The sequence below is a fragment of the Haliotis cracherodii genome, unplaced genomic scaffold (genome assembly GCF_022045235.1).
Source record: "Haliotis cracherodii isolate W230 unplaced genomic scaffold, xgHalCrac1.p SCAF_12, whole genome shotgun sequence".
NCBI classification, from domain to species: Eukaryota; Metazoa; Mollusca; class Gastropoda; order Lepetellida; family Haliotidae; genus Haliotis; species Haliotis cracherodii.
This window is the reverse complement of record NW_027266267.1, coordinates 9,355,245-9,371,943: the sequence shown is the minus strand read 5'-3', so window position 1 is coordinate 9,371,943 and position 16,699 is coordinate 9,355,245. Positions and strand designations below refer to the sequence as shown.

At 44.3% G+C, this 16,699-nt stretch overlaps 1 protein-coding gene across 1 annotated transcript in view; it reads right to left on the bottom strand.

Moving 5' to 3' along the window:
- Positions 1–10,592, bottom strand: part of LOC139457512 (protogenin-like) — a 38,840-nt gene extending 28,248 nt beyond the window's left edge. The window contains exons 1-6 of the mRNA XM_071238898.1: positions 10,489–10,592; positions 7,747–7,900; positions 5,910–6,046; positions 5,047–5,221; positions 2,228–2,364; positions 624–783 (exon numbers count right to left, since the gene is read on the bottom strand). Coding sequence (XP_071094999.1) covers positions 624–783; positions 2,228–2,364; positions 5,047–5,221; positions 5,910–6,046; positions 7,747–7,900; positions 10,489–10,552 — 827 coding nt within the window. The 5' untranslated portion in view covers positions 10,553–10,592. The remainder of the gene's footprint in view (positions 1–623; positions 784–2,227; positions 2,365–5,046; positions 5,222–5,909; positions 6,047–7,746; positions 7,901–10,488) is intronic.
- Between the last annotated feature and the right edge of the window lie 6,107 nt (positions 10,593–16,699).

The window sequence follows — 16,699 nt, the reverse complement described above, 5'->3', positions numbered from 1 at the left end:
TAATTGTATGATGTATTATTTGCATGATGTATTAATTGCATGATGTATTATTTGCATGATGTATTAATTGCATGATGTATTAATTATATGATGTATTAATTGCATGATGTATTATTTGCATGATGTATTAATTGTATGATGTATGAATTGTATGATGTATTAATTGTATGATGTATAATGCGTTATGGAGCGGAATTCACATAAGCGATTCGCTTGTTCACCAATCCATTCTCACATATTTTAAAAAAATATATATGTTTGAATCAGATTCTGTCTGTCATCCAACATAATTTTCCAACATAAACAGTGATAACCAGTTCCTTGGTTGTAAAAGAACAGCACGCAACCTTCAATGGTAGGGACTTCGTGGTAACCAATGGAGTCACAATGGTCTGCAAAAGCATTGTAATGAAATTCATTGTAACGATATCCTCCGGGAGACATTGTTTGATCTCCCCCAAGCGATACCTCTAGCGTAAGCCAGGGTGGGGTGATAGATAGCATGTACTTATTTGCGATAAATGGAAATATTAGAATTCAGAAATAGAACAGATGTATGGTAAAAAAATAGGCCTGCTGCAGAAAGATACACATTGGTTATAATTAAACCTCAATTATTTTACCTGTGTGCGTTCTTTGGATCGTAAGGCGATACGTCTTTGGAGCTCAGCCATTCTATAGTTACATCACTGCCTCCTGATGGCTCGGTGACGTAGCAATGCAAAGCTAGTCCGGTGTTTCTGATCAGCTTTAAACTATTTGGTGGTGGACGTACAACAACTCCTGAAACAGAAGCAAGGATGTAAACACCGAACTTAATCTCATCCACGACACAGAGACCATCGGCTATACACTACACAGACACTATCTGCTATGAACTTAATCTAATCCACGATACGATACAGACGCTATCTCCTATAAACCTAATCAAATCCACCACACAGACACTATCTGCTATAAACATAATCTAATCCACTACACAGACACTATCTGCTATAAACTTAATCTCATCCACTACACAGACACTATCTGCTATGAACTTAATCTCATCCATGATACAGACACTATCTGCTTTGAACTACGCAGACACTATCTGCTATGAACTTAATCTTATCCCCTAGACAGACACTATCTGCTATACACTTAGTCGAGTCTACTGCACAGACACTATCTGCTATAAACCTAATCAAATCCACTAAACAGACACTATCTCCCATAAACTTAATCTCATCCACTATACAGACACTATCTGCAACAAACTTAATCTCATCAACCACAAAGACACTACCTGCTATAATCTTAATTTAATCCATGCTACAGACACTATCTGCTATAAACTACACATACACTATAGGCTATGAACGTATTCTAATCCACTACACAGACACTATCTGCTATATACTTAATCTCATCCACTACACAGAGACTATCTGCTATAAACTTAATCTCATCCACTACACAGACGCCATCTGCTAAAAACGTAATCACATCCACCACACAGACACTATCTGCTATAAACTTAATCTCATCCACTACACAGACGCTATCTGCTATAAAGTTAATCTTATCCACCACACAGACACTATCTGCTATAAACTTAATCTCATCCACTACACAGACACTATCTGCTATAAACTTAATCTCATCCACTACACAGACACTATCTGCTATAAACTTAATCTCATCCACTACACAGACACTATCTGCTATAAACTTAATCTCATCCACTACACAGAGACTATCTGCTGTGTTACCATCTCTCAGTTCATACATTATAGAGGTGGCCTCCGTGAAAATGGCAGATGACTGAGTGAGTGTATGGTGAAATGGTAGATTGCGTAGAAAGGTGGGTGAGTGAGTGTATGGTGAAATGGTAGATTGCGTAGAAAGGTGGGTGAGTGAGTGTATGGTGAAATGGTAGATTGCGTAGAAAGGTGGGTGAGTGAGTGTATGGTGAAATGGTAGATTGCGTAGAAAGGTGGGTGAGTGAGTGTATGGTGAAATGGCAGATTGCGTAGAAAGGTGGGTGAGTGAGTGTATGGTGAAATGGCAGATTGCGTAGAAAGGTGGGTGAGTGAGTGTATGGTGAAATGGCAGATTGCGTAGAAAGGTGGGTGAGTGAGTGTATGGTGAAATGGTAGATTGCGTAGAAAGGTGGGAAAGTGAGTGTACGAGTGGATATGAGGTTAGTTACGAAAGGTGATGACTCAGTCTTTTAAGGACACACCATAAACGTTGAGATGTACATATTTCAGTGTTGTTTTGCCACCATTTATGACACGGCATGTGTATTGTCCATGGTCTTCAATTTTCACGTCATCGAACTGCAAACGCGTTCTCAGAGGAAACTGTTTTGTGTAGATCCTGAAAATATAAAAGAGGCAACTAAATAAGAAGACAAATACGACACGTTTTCTCACTTTTGTGCGGGTACTTTTCTGATATTTGACACTCGAAAATGTCATCATGAATTATTTAATTGTCTTAATTCCGCACCCTTACAACCCAATAACACCCGCGCGTATGTACTTTAACATCGCCAACGCTGGAGAATATCAAGACTCGATTATCTGAACAGATTGCATAAAAATCGTGAAAGGCAAAACACCTGTGAAAAGTATGTGAATAAATCACTGAAAATCAGTTTAGGCACCAGGTGTTCGTGAAAAGGGTAAGCATGACCTCAGACATAGTTTGAGTTAACTATATTCGGACGCCACAATCGTAGATAAAGATATGTTTTGCGACACGTTCTTCAAATATTGCTGGATCCGTAAATCTGTAGGTCATAATCAACATTTGTATCACTGCCCTTCATCGCCCGCATCACTGCTCTTCATCTCCCGCATCACTGCTCTTCATCGCCCGCATCACTGCTCTTCATCACCCATATCACTGCTCTTCATCGCCCGCATCACTGCCCTTCATCACCCATATCACTGCTCTTCATCGCCCGCATCACTGCTCTTCATCTCCCATATCACTGCTCTTCATCTCCCATATCACTGCTCTTCATCGTCCGCATCACTGCTCTTCATCGCCCGCATCAATGCTCTTCATCTCCCGCATCACTGCTCTTCATCGCCCCTATCACTGTTCTTCATCGCCCATATCACTGTTCTTCATCGCCCGCGTCACTGCTCTTCATCACCCATATCACTGCTCTTCATCGCCCACATCACTGTTCTTCATCGCCCGCATCACTGTTCTTCATCGCCCGCATCACTGCTCTTCATCTCCCGCATCACTGCCCTGCATCGCCCATATCACTGCTTTTCATCGCCCGCATCACTGCTCTTCATCGCCCGCATCACTGCTCTTCATCGCCCGCATCGCTGCTCTTCATCGCCCACATCGCTGCTCTTCATCGCCCACATCGCTGCTCTTCATCGCCCGCATCACTGCTCTTCATCGCCCGCATCACTGCTCTTCATCGCCCGCATCACTGCTCTTCATCGCCCGCATCACTGCTCTTCATCGCCCACATCACTGCTCTTCATCGCCCGCATCACTGCTCTTCATCGCCCATATCACTGCTCTTCATCGCCCGCATCACTGCTCTTCATCGCCCGCATCACTGCTCTTCATCGCCCGCATCACTGCTCTTCATCGCCCATATCACTGTTCTTCATCGCCCGCATCACTGCTCTTCATCGCCCGCATCACTGTTCTTCATCGCCCGCATCACTGCTCTTCATCTCCCGCATCACTGCCCTTCATCGCCCATATCAGTGTTCTTCATCGCCCGCATCACTGCTCTTCATCGCCCGCATCACTGTTCTTCATCGCCCATATAACTGCTCTTCATCGCCCGCATCACTGCTCTTCATCGTCCGTATGGCTGCTCCGTATCGCCTGTATTGATGTGAGAAGGAATGAGCGTCATCGCCTTGTCAGACCGGAACTAGGTCCTACGGCATTCCGTCTTCTTATCAACCGGCGCTTGTAGGCACAGTCTCCCTGTGATTGCTGGGGTAGATTTTCTCACAAATGTCATGAATTTCCGGGTCTAAATGATTTGGGGTTAAATTTTATGAGAGATCGATATTCAGTGTAATATTGCGAGAGATACTTTCTTCTAACAGTGGCATATTGTTCACAACACATCACATACATCACAAGGTTGTTCATCGTCAATAGATTTAACGCTTTTAAAGCAGGTGTTTATGAATCAATATCACACACTGACGATACCATGTGACTGCGAAATAGTGAGCGTGTCCTCCACAACCTCAACCCATCACAAACACATGAAAAGGCAACTCAATTTTTCATCCGATAAAACAAAGGAGAATATGGCACTAGTCAAATTAGGGATTTGCATCGGTCAACTCATGTGTATCAGTGGCAAAAATCTAGAAGAAGAAGGATAAGAGAATAAAGGCAGAATATTGTGATGAAAACCATGTATATCAGAAGCAGAAATCTGGAAGCAGAAGGATTGGGATATACATGCAGAATCTTGTGATGTAAACTTTCTATATCAGTGGCAGACATCTGGAAGCAGAAGGATTGGAGTATAGATGCAGAATCTTGTGATGTAAACTACGTATGTATATCAGTGGCAGACATGTAGAAGAAGAAGGATTGGAGTATAGATGCAGAATCTTGTGATGTAAACTACGTATGTATATCAGTGGCAGAAATCTTGAAGCAGAAGGATTGGAGTATAGAAGTTAGTGAGTCTGTTGGGTTTAACACTTTTTTGAACGGTGTTACAATTATATCACGGCGTATCAGCTAAATGAGGGAGGAAAGCCCGAAGTGATGCAGGTCTCAGATTTTTACAACAAGCACGGGTATGGTGCTGACAAACCTAGAAACATAATTGGGGCGAACCGGGATTCGAGCCCACAATCACAGGTTTCTGGTGTGCCCAAGAGACGCAACTCTGCACAGCGAATCGCGGCACCCTGGACGACTGGGCCACCCTTGCCCCCGAGTATAGATGCAGAATGGTGTGATTCAAACCATGTGTATCAGGGTAAGTGATCTGGAAGCAGAAGGACTGAAGTGTAGATGCAGAGTATGGTGATGTAAGATTACCTGCCGGGTTTAAGAGCATGACCAATGGTTTCGTTGTTAGTATCCAGCCATTCTATCTTGGTGTCCGATGCAGACAATCCTGTGGCTTTACAGGTCAGGGCAAGTTTTCCTGTTCCTTGGATCCTCGATACACTATTATTACTATCAATTGGATAGATACCGACGGCTGGGACATCTGAAATATCAGATCACGTATGGTAGAATCTAGCATGTTTGAGTAAGTGCGTGAGTTGGGTTTGACGCCGCTTCGATCAGTATTCCAGTTGTATCACGGCGTGTCACCGTATGTGGGAGGAAAGCCCGAAGTGATGCAGGTCTCAGACGTTTACCACTTCGGTGAAATCCAAGAGTACAGGTTTGGTGCTGATATATCTAGAAACATAATCGGGGCGAACTGGGATTCGAACCCACGATCCTAACTCAATTGCTGCACCTTCGCGACAGGTTGAATGGGCTGACGGGTGACTTATAGAACATTAGGTATATAATTTCTATATACCCAAACGACCATTTAATATTCAGATTTTGGAGGTGATGGTGAGATATAGGTCACGTGGTGTGTTTTGAAAATACCTGAAAGAAATACGTGTACCTCAAGTTTCACAAGAGATAAATATCCTGTATGTTCAAGTTCTGAAGAAGTAAACGAAAGCTCCCCTCCTCTCAGTGAACAAAATGTATGCTTTGAGTAGTAACCGAATATATTTTGTCTCAGACAAAAAGCCCTCTGCCCCTAACGCCGTTTGAAAACGCATATCAATTTTTTAGTTCTGCGTATTTAGGGATGAGATAACTAAAATGTAGGGGTTCGTCGTACGGGCTCGAATTTCGTTCGTTGTGTATGGAGATTGACTACAATTTACCTGAGAAGTAGATCCATGTAGACTTTTCCACAGTCTTTCCCCCGATTGTTGCTCTGCACGTATAGTTTCCCGTTTCTTTCACATCATCGCGCCAAGATTCCATAAAGATCACAACGTAAAGACTGTGGTAGAGCCTCCTAAAAGACAAGTCAATGAAGACACGGTTTACAACATAATCGGACCGTATCCCAATGGCGTGGATCGATGTTCGTCATGTCAATCACAAGATTACCTGGTCCATACTCGATGATTTAAAGACCAAATCATCAATATTCTGGCGATATAACGTCTGGCCGTTAAACAACAATCGCGCACGCACGCACACAAACGCGGGCACTCGTACGCACGCATTATGAAGTCCGTGTGTAACTGATCAGATTTCATTCACCAAGTGAATGTTCATGTCGCTACAGTACTATTGCTACAGTACTATTGCTACAGTACTATTGCTACAGTACTATTGCTACAGTACTATCGCTACAGTACTATCGCTACAGTACTATTGCTACAGTACTATTGCTACAGTACTATTGCTACAGTACTATTGCTACAGTACTATCGCTACAGTACTATCGCTACAGTACCATCGCTACAGTACTATTGCTACAGTACTATTGCTACAGTACTATCGCTACAGTACTATCGCTACAGTACTATTGCTACAGTACTATTGCTACAGTACTATCGCTACAGTACTATCGCTACAGTACTATTGCTACAGTACTATCGCTACAGTACCATCGCTACAGTACCATTGCTACAGCACTATTGCTACAGCACTATTGCTACAGTACTATCGCTACAGTACTATTGCTACAGTACTATTGCTACAGAACTATCGCAACAGTACTATCGCTACAGTACTATTGCTACAGTACTATTGCTACAGTACTATCGCTACAGTACTATCGCTACAGTACTATTGCTACAGTACTATTGCTACAGTACTATCGCTACATTACTATCGCTACAGTACTATTGCTACAGTACTATTGCTACAGTACTATCGCTACAGTACCATCGCTACAGTACTATTGCTACAGTACTATTGCTACAGTACTATTGCTACATTACTATTGCTACAATACTATTGCTACAGTACTATTGCTACAGTACTATTGCTACAGTACTATTGCTACAGTACTATTGCTACAATACTATTGCTACAGTACTATTGCTACAGTACTACTGCCCAGGTCTTTGGATCCGTGAGCACTCAATTCCTCTCACTCCCTGAGGAGTACAGAAACCAAGGTACCGTATGAGGTTCACGAAGGTCTAAATTCACATCCGACCGGGTACCCATTTATAGCTGGATGAACATGTGGTTCAGGGCCATAGCCCCGAAAACTCCAAGGAGTCAAGCAACCACGTGGTCACCCATCCACCAACTCTCCGAGACCATCGTTGCTTAACTTTCATTTGAAACCACGGGCCACAAGACTATTGTAAATCATTTACAATAATTTTCACCTGACCGCCTCCGTGGTCTAGTGGTAGAGCTCCGCCCGGAGAGCGGAAGGTCCGGGGATGGTACCCCGATCGCATCATACCGCTTTTAAAACGCTAAGACGTTACTTGTTGTTACCCTGCCTGGCGCTCGGCATTAAGGGGCTAAAACAAGAACTGGTCGGCTCGGAGTCAGTATACTGTGTGTCAGCGGGCTATCAATATCAAGCGATACGATGACATGCATCAACCACGCAAACCTGACCACCCGATCCACCCCTAGTCGCCTTTAACGACAAGCATACTCGCCTCTTACAGCAAGCAAGGGTTGCTGAAGACCTATTCTACCCCGGTCTTCACGGGTCGAACGCCACCACCTAATGTTTACCTGTCATGAGAGTCAATGACTTCCCCGTCAGGGTCCAACCATTCAACCTTAACGTCTTGGTTCCATCGAACCCCCGCGACATGACAAGACAGTGCAAACGGTCGTGTCACTCTGATAGTTGGCTCTGGTGGATCCATAACAAGCTTTTTGGCACCTGGAATGGAAAATCAGTAAATATTTAATGGTATCGTGAAATTAATTAATGATATCCTTAAAATGAGTGCGAGAGAGTGTGATTTTACGCCGCGTTTAACAATATTCCAGCACTATTACGACGGGGGACACCAGAAATGGGCTTCAAACATTGCACACATTTTAGAAATCGAACCCGGGTCTTCGGCGTGACGTGCGAACGCATTAACCACAATGCTACCTCAAGCCCTCATAGCCTAAAAGAATTCATCATATCAGTTTTATAGGTGAGGTGAAATGGGGTTTAACGTCGCGTCCAAGATTATTGCACTTATATAGCGACGTGCATGTACGTGTCTGTGTTTGTGTGGCTTCTTGTACTAGTCCGGACTGATTCCGATTTATAGTGCTAGCTCACTGAGATACCATGCCGCAGTTTAACATGAATACCCCACTCAGACAGAGTATACTGACTCCGAGCCGACCAGTCCTTGTTTTAGCCCCTTAATGCCGAGCGCCAGACAGGGTAACAAAAAGTACCATCTTTTAACGTCTTTTGGTATGACGCGGTCGGGGATCGAACCCCGGACCTTCCGCTCTCTGGGCGGACGCTCTACCACTAGACCACGGAGGCGGTCTATATCAGTTTTATAACAATACTTACAATGATATCTTCAAACCAGTTACTGATATAAAGTCAGTTCATTATACCTGTAAATAACATACTGAAATAAGAAACCGAATTCCTGAAATTATCTGTGAATAAATATCGTGAAAGGGATTACATATATTAATGAATTAAGCATTACTGTTGTCATTAAATTAATTAATGATGTACAGTAAACGACGGTTATAACGAACACGCTTATAACGAACTGACGGATATAACGAACTTACTTTTTGGTCCCGACTACTTGCTGTAGTCATGCTGTATATGTACTATAACGAACTACGGTTATAACGAACTATAATTAGTGGTCCCTTTGAGTTCGTTATAACCGTAGTTTACTGTACATTAATTCAGTTTTGCTATTATGATTTAAATAATTATCTTTATCATTATTTAACTGAATCAACTCATAGATATTAACAGATATGACGATTGCATTAAAACAATTACTGATCTCATGAAAATAATTAAAAATATCAGTTCATCGATAACGGTTTACTATTCACTGGTGTCTCGACCAAACTTCGTAGTATATCACGTTTGTATGTAAGTTGGGTTTAACGCCGCTTTGAACAGTATTTAAGTTCTGTGACGGTGTGTCGGCTTGATGATGGAGGAGTGAGTGAGTGAGTTGGGTTTAATGTCGCTTTGAACAATATTCCAGTTATATCACCGTGTGTCAGCTTGATTTAGGAGGAGTAAGTGAGTTGGGTTTAATGTCCCTTTGAACAATATTTCAGTTCTAGAACGGTTTGTTAACTTAATGTTGCATGAGTGACTTGCATTTAACGCTGCTATGAACGGTCTTTCAATTAAATCACGGCGTGTCAGCTTGATGTGGGAGGAACGACCGAAGTAATATTGGACAGAAACATTATCATATTTGGTGAGACTCGCGACCATGGTTATGGTGCTGGTAAATCTAAAAGCATAATCAGGGCGAACAGGGATTCGAACCCGCGATCATAGGTTTTTAGCACGCCAAGACATGCACCCATGCCCAGCCTTAGTTAGGGGGCCCCCAGTCTCTAGTCGAGCTAAAACGCAAGCAATCAGCAACAGCAATAAGCTAACACAAATCAGCAATAAACGTTTCTTTTGCGGTTCAGTATATAAAGGAGTCTAGTTTGTTCAAGTCATCAAAATCGAAATTTTAATATGGCTGCAAGTTAGCAATCTTTAATTTAATTTAATTTAATTTAATTTAATTTAATTTAATTTAATTTAATTTAATTTTTACACATATTTTCTAAGCAAACTATGTGGATGACAGGTGCTACGGATAGAGCAGGTCATGTTTAACCAATCCGCAAACACCTCGTGTCTTCACTGGTTTTCACTCATATAATTTTCACTGAGAGTGTTATTTGTTCTGCCACCAAGTTTCACGTCACTGGTCCTTTCACTGAAATATTCTTTTTTCAAATCAAAGATGGCTAACTTGCAGCCATTTTGAAATTTCGATTTTGATGACTTGAACAAACTAGACTCCCTTATAGTTGTTAACAAGCACACCAAATTTCAGCTGAATACATCAAGCCATTTCAGAGAAGTCGAAAATGAACGACGATTTTTCGGGTCAGACGAGCTCGCGACAAGAAGTGCGTTTGTGTGCCCTCATCGCCCCTCACCCAGCAACACATCCTATGGGTTTTTTCACATTACTTGAAAAAAGATTTTCAGATTAGCTGGGTAACTGCAGAAGTCTGTTTCAAATAATATGAAACAACTAAAGCTATGGCATTAGGTCACAGGTATGATTAAATATCACAAGCATGCCGAAATGCACAAGTCGCAAATAGTTCATGGAACTTCCTTCTCTGTGAATAATATCAACCTAGTTTTTAGAAATTTCGAAATGTTTCCAATATTCAAAGTGATGAATCCAATCTGTACAGAAATAACGAAATATAAAATCGTCTTAATTAAACTCTACTTACACACAGCAAGGGGGCCCAAACATATTACCAATAGCAGCAGATGCTGCATGTCAACGTACGCCATGTTGTGAACTGCACGTCACATGGTTGTTCACGAGCTGGGAATGAGGAGTGTGTCAAGTACATGTCAAGTGTCAAGTGTGTTAAGCCTGATAATGTGTAGGAAGTGGAAAGCGATGGAGTCAGACGTGTTGCCCTTCAAATGTCAACCACGTAGTTGACGATGACGATAACAAGGTCAGCCGTCCACAGGATATGTGGAAACCCAAACTCATATTACACACTTCAAAAAAAGAAACGCACAGGTAGATTTGTAGTGAATGTATTGTACCTAATAAAGTCGATATATTCAGTTTAATATCATAGAAACAAATATGAAATTTTGAGGCTCGATAGTCACATGTTGTCGTTGTACAAAGGCATTGACAAATGTTCATTGTCATGTCACATAAGGCCACGAGGATGCGCTGAACTCAGTATCTCGTGTGACCGCCCAGGGCAGCAATCACGGCTCTGCATCTCCTCGGCACTGACTGGATAAGTGTACGAATTCTGTCCTGCTTATAACGTGTTTGCCAGTTGTGGGAGTGTCTGCGGCGTGTTCTGACGTTGACGTAAACGTCGAACGAGTTTATCCCAGAGGTGTTCGATTGGGTTGAGATCTGTAGATCTCGACGGCCAGGGTAGGTCGTCGATGTTGGCATTATGAGGGTAGTCAACCTTGACACGAGCTGTGTGCAGTGGGCCGTTGTCCTATTGAAACAGCTCCCTCTGGCGGTCAATGATTGGAGGAAGGTTGCGTTGAAGAATTTGATTCATGTAGCGATTTGCTGTCAAATTTCACTGAACCACAACCAAGTCAGATCTCCTTGTGTTGGCCTCCCACACCATGACACTACCGCAACCGAATTTGTCGAATTTACGCTAATTTCGACGACGATAAACACGTTGTCTTCCGGCGAAGAAGAAATCGTGATTCATCGCTAAACCACACTCGTCTTTTGTTTCTCAAATTCCAAGGCTGTAAGGCATCACACTTACGCAAACGTCGCTGTCGATGGATCTGTTGCAAAGGTTCCAGCCTCGCGAAGATGGTTACTGACGGTCTGGTCCGATATCCTCCTCAAACCAGGGATGCGTCCTGCAGTCTCCGTAGCTGTGGCATTGCAATGACGTAGGTGGAACAGTCGAATGTAACGATCCTGTGCAGGGGTGGTAACTCTTGGTCGGCCTGTTCTCGGACGGTCTTCAGTGGAATTGAACTGTGAGTATCGGTCACAATTTGAAAGGTGGCAAATGGTGCTGTGGTGGACGTTGAAGTGGCGTACAACAGAAGACTGCGATTCCCCTCTTTGGGTATGTCCTGTGGCGATGTTCTGATCGGCAGCGCTGAGTCTCGGCATTTTCGAACTTGAAAAATGTTGGCAATTGAATGACAAATTATTGGCTTATGCTTGCCTTATTATAGCCACTAACACGAGTTACGAATGCCATAACTTGCACGTGCATTTTGCTTTCCTGTTTTCCACCATAACATTGTTTAAACAATTCCGTTTAAGACATTGCAAATCGACAATGGCCGCATTTTGACGCGTCAGGCCACCAAGAGTTTCCAATAACATATATCCAATTTATAAACCGGAGTTTTTGTGTAGTTCAATGAACTACATACTACATGTGCGTTTCTTTCCTTGAAGAGTGTATATAGAAAATCTCACCCTCAGGTCTTATTGATATCAAATTCATCAACAAAAGCTGATAAAAGTGGAAAAAAATCAACTTTTTCAGTTTGTAGACAGTAATAAGCATTACGATTGTATCATGGTAACCAATGACGTCACAGTGGTCTGCAAACCAATGTGATGAAATTTCATTGCAGCGATATCTACACCCAAGCGATATCTCCTGTGGGAGCCAGTTTTGGATGACAAATACATGTTCGCTATTATTACAATCTGTAAGGTACAAGCAATACCACTTATATACACATGGTCACTATGGTTACTATATGTACGGTACAAGCAAAACCACTTATATACACATGTTCCCTATCATTACAATATGTACGGTACAAGCAAAACCACTTATATACACATGTTCCCTATCATTACTATATGTACGGTACAAGCAAACCACCTATATAAACATGTTCCCTATCATTACTATGTGAAGCGATCCGTGAAGGTCCGAGATAGAATAGGTCTTCAGCAACCCATGCTTGCCGTAAAAAGGCTCATGCTTATGATATCAATCACTGGATTGTCTGGTCCACATAGCTGGAATATTGCTGAGTGCGCGTAGAGCATCAAACAAACACTGACAAGAACTTTTCCAGGCACTTCTATGACGACGTAACCCACGTGACGTCATCAGACGACTGACCATTTCCACGCGCCGGTGAGTTTTTTAGTGTGGTCATACACGCTATTAATGCGATTTAAGCCGATGTGCCCTTTTTCCATTACGTTAAAAGTGTTTTTTTCTATCCCACTTCAGTTCTCGCAACTGTTGTGCCATGTTATACTGTATATCATTTTGTTGATTGCGCTGAGATTTTGATCCTTCAATACATTTTACTTCACGTTTCTATCCTTTGGGTGAGTGGTCGGGTTGGTGGGTGAGTGGTCGGGTTGGTGGGTGAGTGAGTGGTCGGGTTGGTGGGTAAGTGAGTGGTCGGGTTGGTGGGTGAGTGAGTGGTCGGGTTGGTGGGTGAGTGAGTGGTCGGGTTGGAGGGTGAATCAGTGGTCGGGTTGGTGGGTGAGTGAGTGGTCGGGTTGGTGGGTGAGTGAGTGGTCGGGTTGGTGGGTGAGTGAGTGGTCGGGTTGGTGGGTGAGTGAGTGGTCGGGTTGGTGGGTAAGTGAGTGGTCGGGTTGGTGGGTGAGTGAGTGGTCGGGTTGGTGGGTGAGTGAGTGGTCGGGTTGGTGGGTGAGTGGTCGGGTGGGTGGGTGAGTGAGTGGTCGAGTTGGTGGGTGAGTGAGTGGTCGGGCTGGTGGGTGAGTGAGTGGTCGGGTTGGTGGGTGAGTGAGTGGTCGGGTTGGTGGGTGAGTGAGTGGTCGGGTTGGTGGGTGAGTGAGTGGTCGGGTTGGTGGGTGAGTGAGTGGTCGAGTTGGTGGGTGAGTGAGTGGTCGGGTGGGTGGGTGAGTGAGTGGTCGGGTTGGTGGGTGAGTGAGTGGTCGGGCTGGTGGGTGAGTGAGTGGTCGGGTTGGTGGGTGAGTGAGTGGTCGGGTTGGTGGGTTGGTGGGTGAGTGAGTGGTCGAGTTGGTGGGTGAGTGAGTGGTCGGGCTGGTGGGTGAGTGAGTGGTCGGGTTGGTAAGTGAGTGGTCGGGTGGGTGGGTGAGTGAGTGGTCGGGTTGGTGGGTGAGTGAGTGGTCGGGTTGGTGGGTGAGTGAGTGCGTACATGAAACCTGTACTGTTCACCCTCATTGGGAATTTGAAAGCAGAACAAGATTGAATGGCTTGCATTACCCCAAGGGAGCTGAAAATGCTAATTGGAAACAGTGTTAGATTTTGTCATGCGCTTTGTAAAAGATCGTGCGTTGTAAACATGGCGTGCCGAGACATCGTCTATGTCAACGTCGGTCAGAAATACACTAAGTAGGGTCACAGCAAGCGTGTTCAACCACCAACAGGAATGTTCTACGACCAGCAAGAGTATCCGACTACTAGCAAGAGTGTATGACGACTAACAAGAGCATCCGACTACTAGCAAGAGTGTTCAACCACCAGCAGGAGTGTCCGACTACTAGCAAGAGCGTCCGACTACTAGCAAGAGTGTATGACGACCAACAAGAGTATCCGACAACCAACAAGAGTGTTCAACCACCAGCAAGAGTGTCCGATAACCAGCAAGAGTGTCCGACAACCAGAAAGAGTGTCTGACGACTAGCAAGAGCGTCTGACGACTAGCAAGAGTTGTCCGACGACCAGCAAGAGTGTCCGACCACGAGAAACTGTGTCCGACGACCAGCAAGAGTGTCCAACCACGAGCAACTGTGTCCGACGACCAGCAAGAGTGTCCGACATCCGGCAAGAGGGTCCGACCACCGGAATGATTGTCCAACGACCAGCGGGACTAGCAAGAGTGTCTGACATCCTGCAAGAGCTGTCCGACGACCAGCAAGAGTATATGACAACCAGCAAGATTGCCCAACTACCAGCAAGAGTGTCCGACAACCAGCAAGAGAGTATGACGACCAACAAGAGTATCCGACAACCAACAAGAGTGTTCAACCACCAGCAAGAGTGTCCGATAACCAGCAAGAGTGTCCGATAACCAGCAAGAGTGTCCGACAACCAGAAAGAGTGTCTGACTAGCAAGAGCGTCTGACGACTAGCAAGAGTTGTCCGACGACCAGCAAAAGTGTCCGACCACGAGCAACTGTGTCCGACGACCAGCAAGAGTGTCCAACCACGAGCAACTGTGTCCGACGACCAGCAAGAGTGTCCGACATCCGGCAAGAGGGTCCGACAACCGGAATGATTGTCCAACGACCAGCGGGACTAGCAAGAGTGTCTGACATCCTGGAAGAGCTGTCCGACGACCAGCAAGATCGTCCGACGACCAGCAAGAGTGTCCGACAACCAGCAAGAGAGTATGACGACCAACAAGAGTATCCGACAAAACCAACAAGAGCGTCCAACGACCAACAAGAGTGTCCGACAACCAGCAAGAGTGTCCGACAACCAGCAATAGTGTCTGACGACCAGCAAGAGTGTCCGACCACGAGCAAGAGTGTCCAACGACCAGCAAGAGTGTTCGATATCCAGCAAAAGTGTCGGACAACCGGAATGATTCTCCAACGACCAGCGGGACTAGCAAAAGAGTCTGACAATCTGCAAGAGCTGTCCGACGACCAGCAAGAGTGTCCAACAATCAACAATAGTGTCCGACGACCAGCAAGAGTGTCCGACAATCAGCAAGATTGTCCGATGGCCAGCAAGAGCGTCCGACGATCAGCAAGAGTGTCCAACAACCACCAATAGTGTCCGACGACCAGCAAGAGTGTCCGACAACCAACAAGAGGGTCCGACAACCAACAAGAGCGTCCAATGACAAGCAAGAGTGTCAAACTACCAACAATAGCGTCCGACGACCAGCAAGAGTGTCCGACGAAGGGCAACATTGTCCAACGATCAGCAAGAGTGTCATACGACCAGTAAGGTTGTTCAACGACCAGCAAATTTTACGACGATCAGCAAGAATGTCCGAAGACCAGCAAGAGCGTCCGACGATCAGCAAGAGTGTCCAACGATCAGCAAGAGTGTCCAACGCCCAGCAAGAGCGCCTGATGATCAGCAAGTTTGAACTGTTTACATTTCACAACCAGCACCGAGGGGGTTATGCTGTTTGTGAGAGTCTGCACTTCCCCATTCAAATCACTTCATTCGAATTCATACATTTTGTACAAAAAAACATTAAATTTCAATTTCCTTTTGATCAAAGGAAATTTTCAATGCAGTTTAAATGCAGATGTAAGTTATAGGAAGACTTGCTTGTTTATGGAACCACCCAGTGAATTAATATCACACACTGCGCTACGTGCACAAGGTCATTTCAGCATGTTAACATGATGGTTGCACACAGTACAAGAAGCTTTCAGACATACAATACATTGTGTCAACGTCATAACCCCCTCGGTGCTGGTTGTAACAACACCACACAGACAATCAGTACTTTTGTGAACATTATGCAAAGACATTGAGAAATGATTTAACATCCCACAAGCTGACGTTGGGTGAAATACTGAGTGAATATAGTTTTACGCCGCTTTTAGCAATATGCCAGCAATATCACGGCGGGGGACACCACATGGCTACCCGATCGCCCCTTGAGTGAAATAAACACATCATTAATATAGTCATGTACATGCACAATGATGTCACTGTCGTTGCTGGATAGGTCATATGTCGTTCTGGAAATACATGCATCTTATTCATTTGATTCAAAGGAAGCAAGTTGATTGTGAGTGAGTGGTTTGGTTTCAATGCCGCTTTTTACAGTATTCCAGTTATATGTCACAGCGTATCAGCTTCATGTGGGAGTGATGCTCGACTCAGATTTTTGACAACTTGGGTACAAACCTATAAACAAAATTGGAATGAACCGTGATTCGAACCCACATTCATAGGTTCCTGACGTGCCCAAGGGACGCAACTCTGCATAGTGAATTGCGGCGCCTTTAAGGACGGGGTCACCCATGCCCCTGCCAGT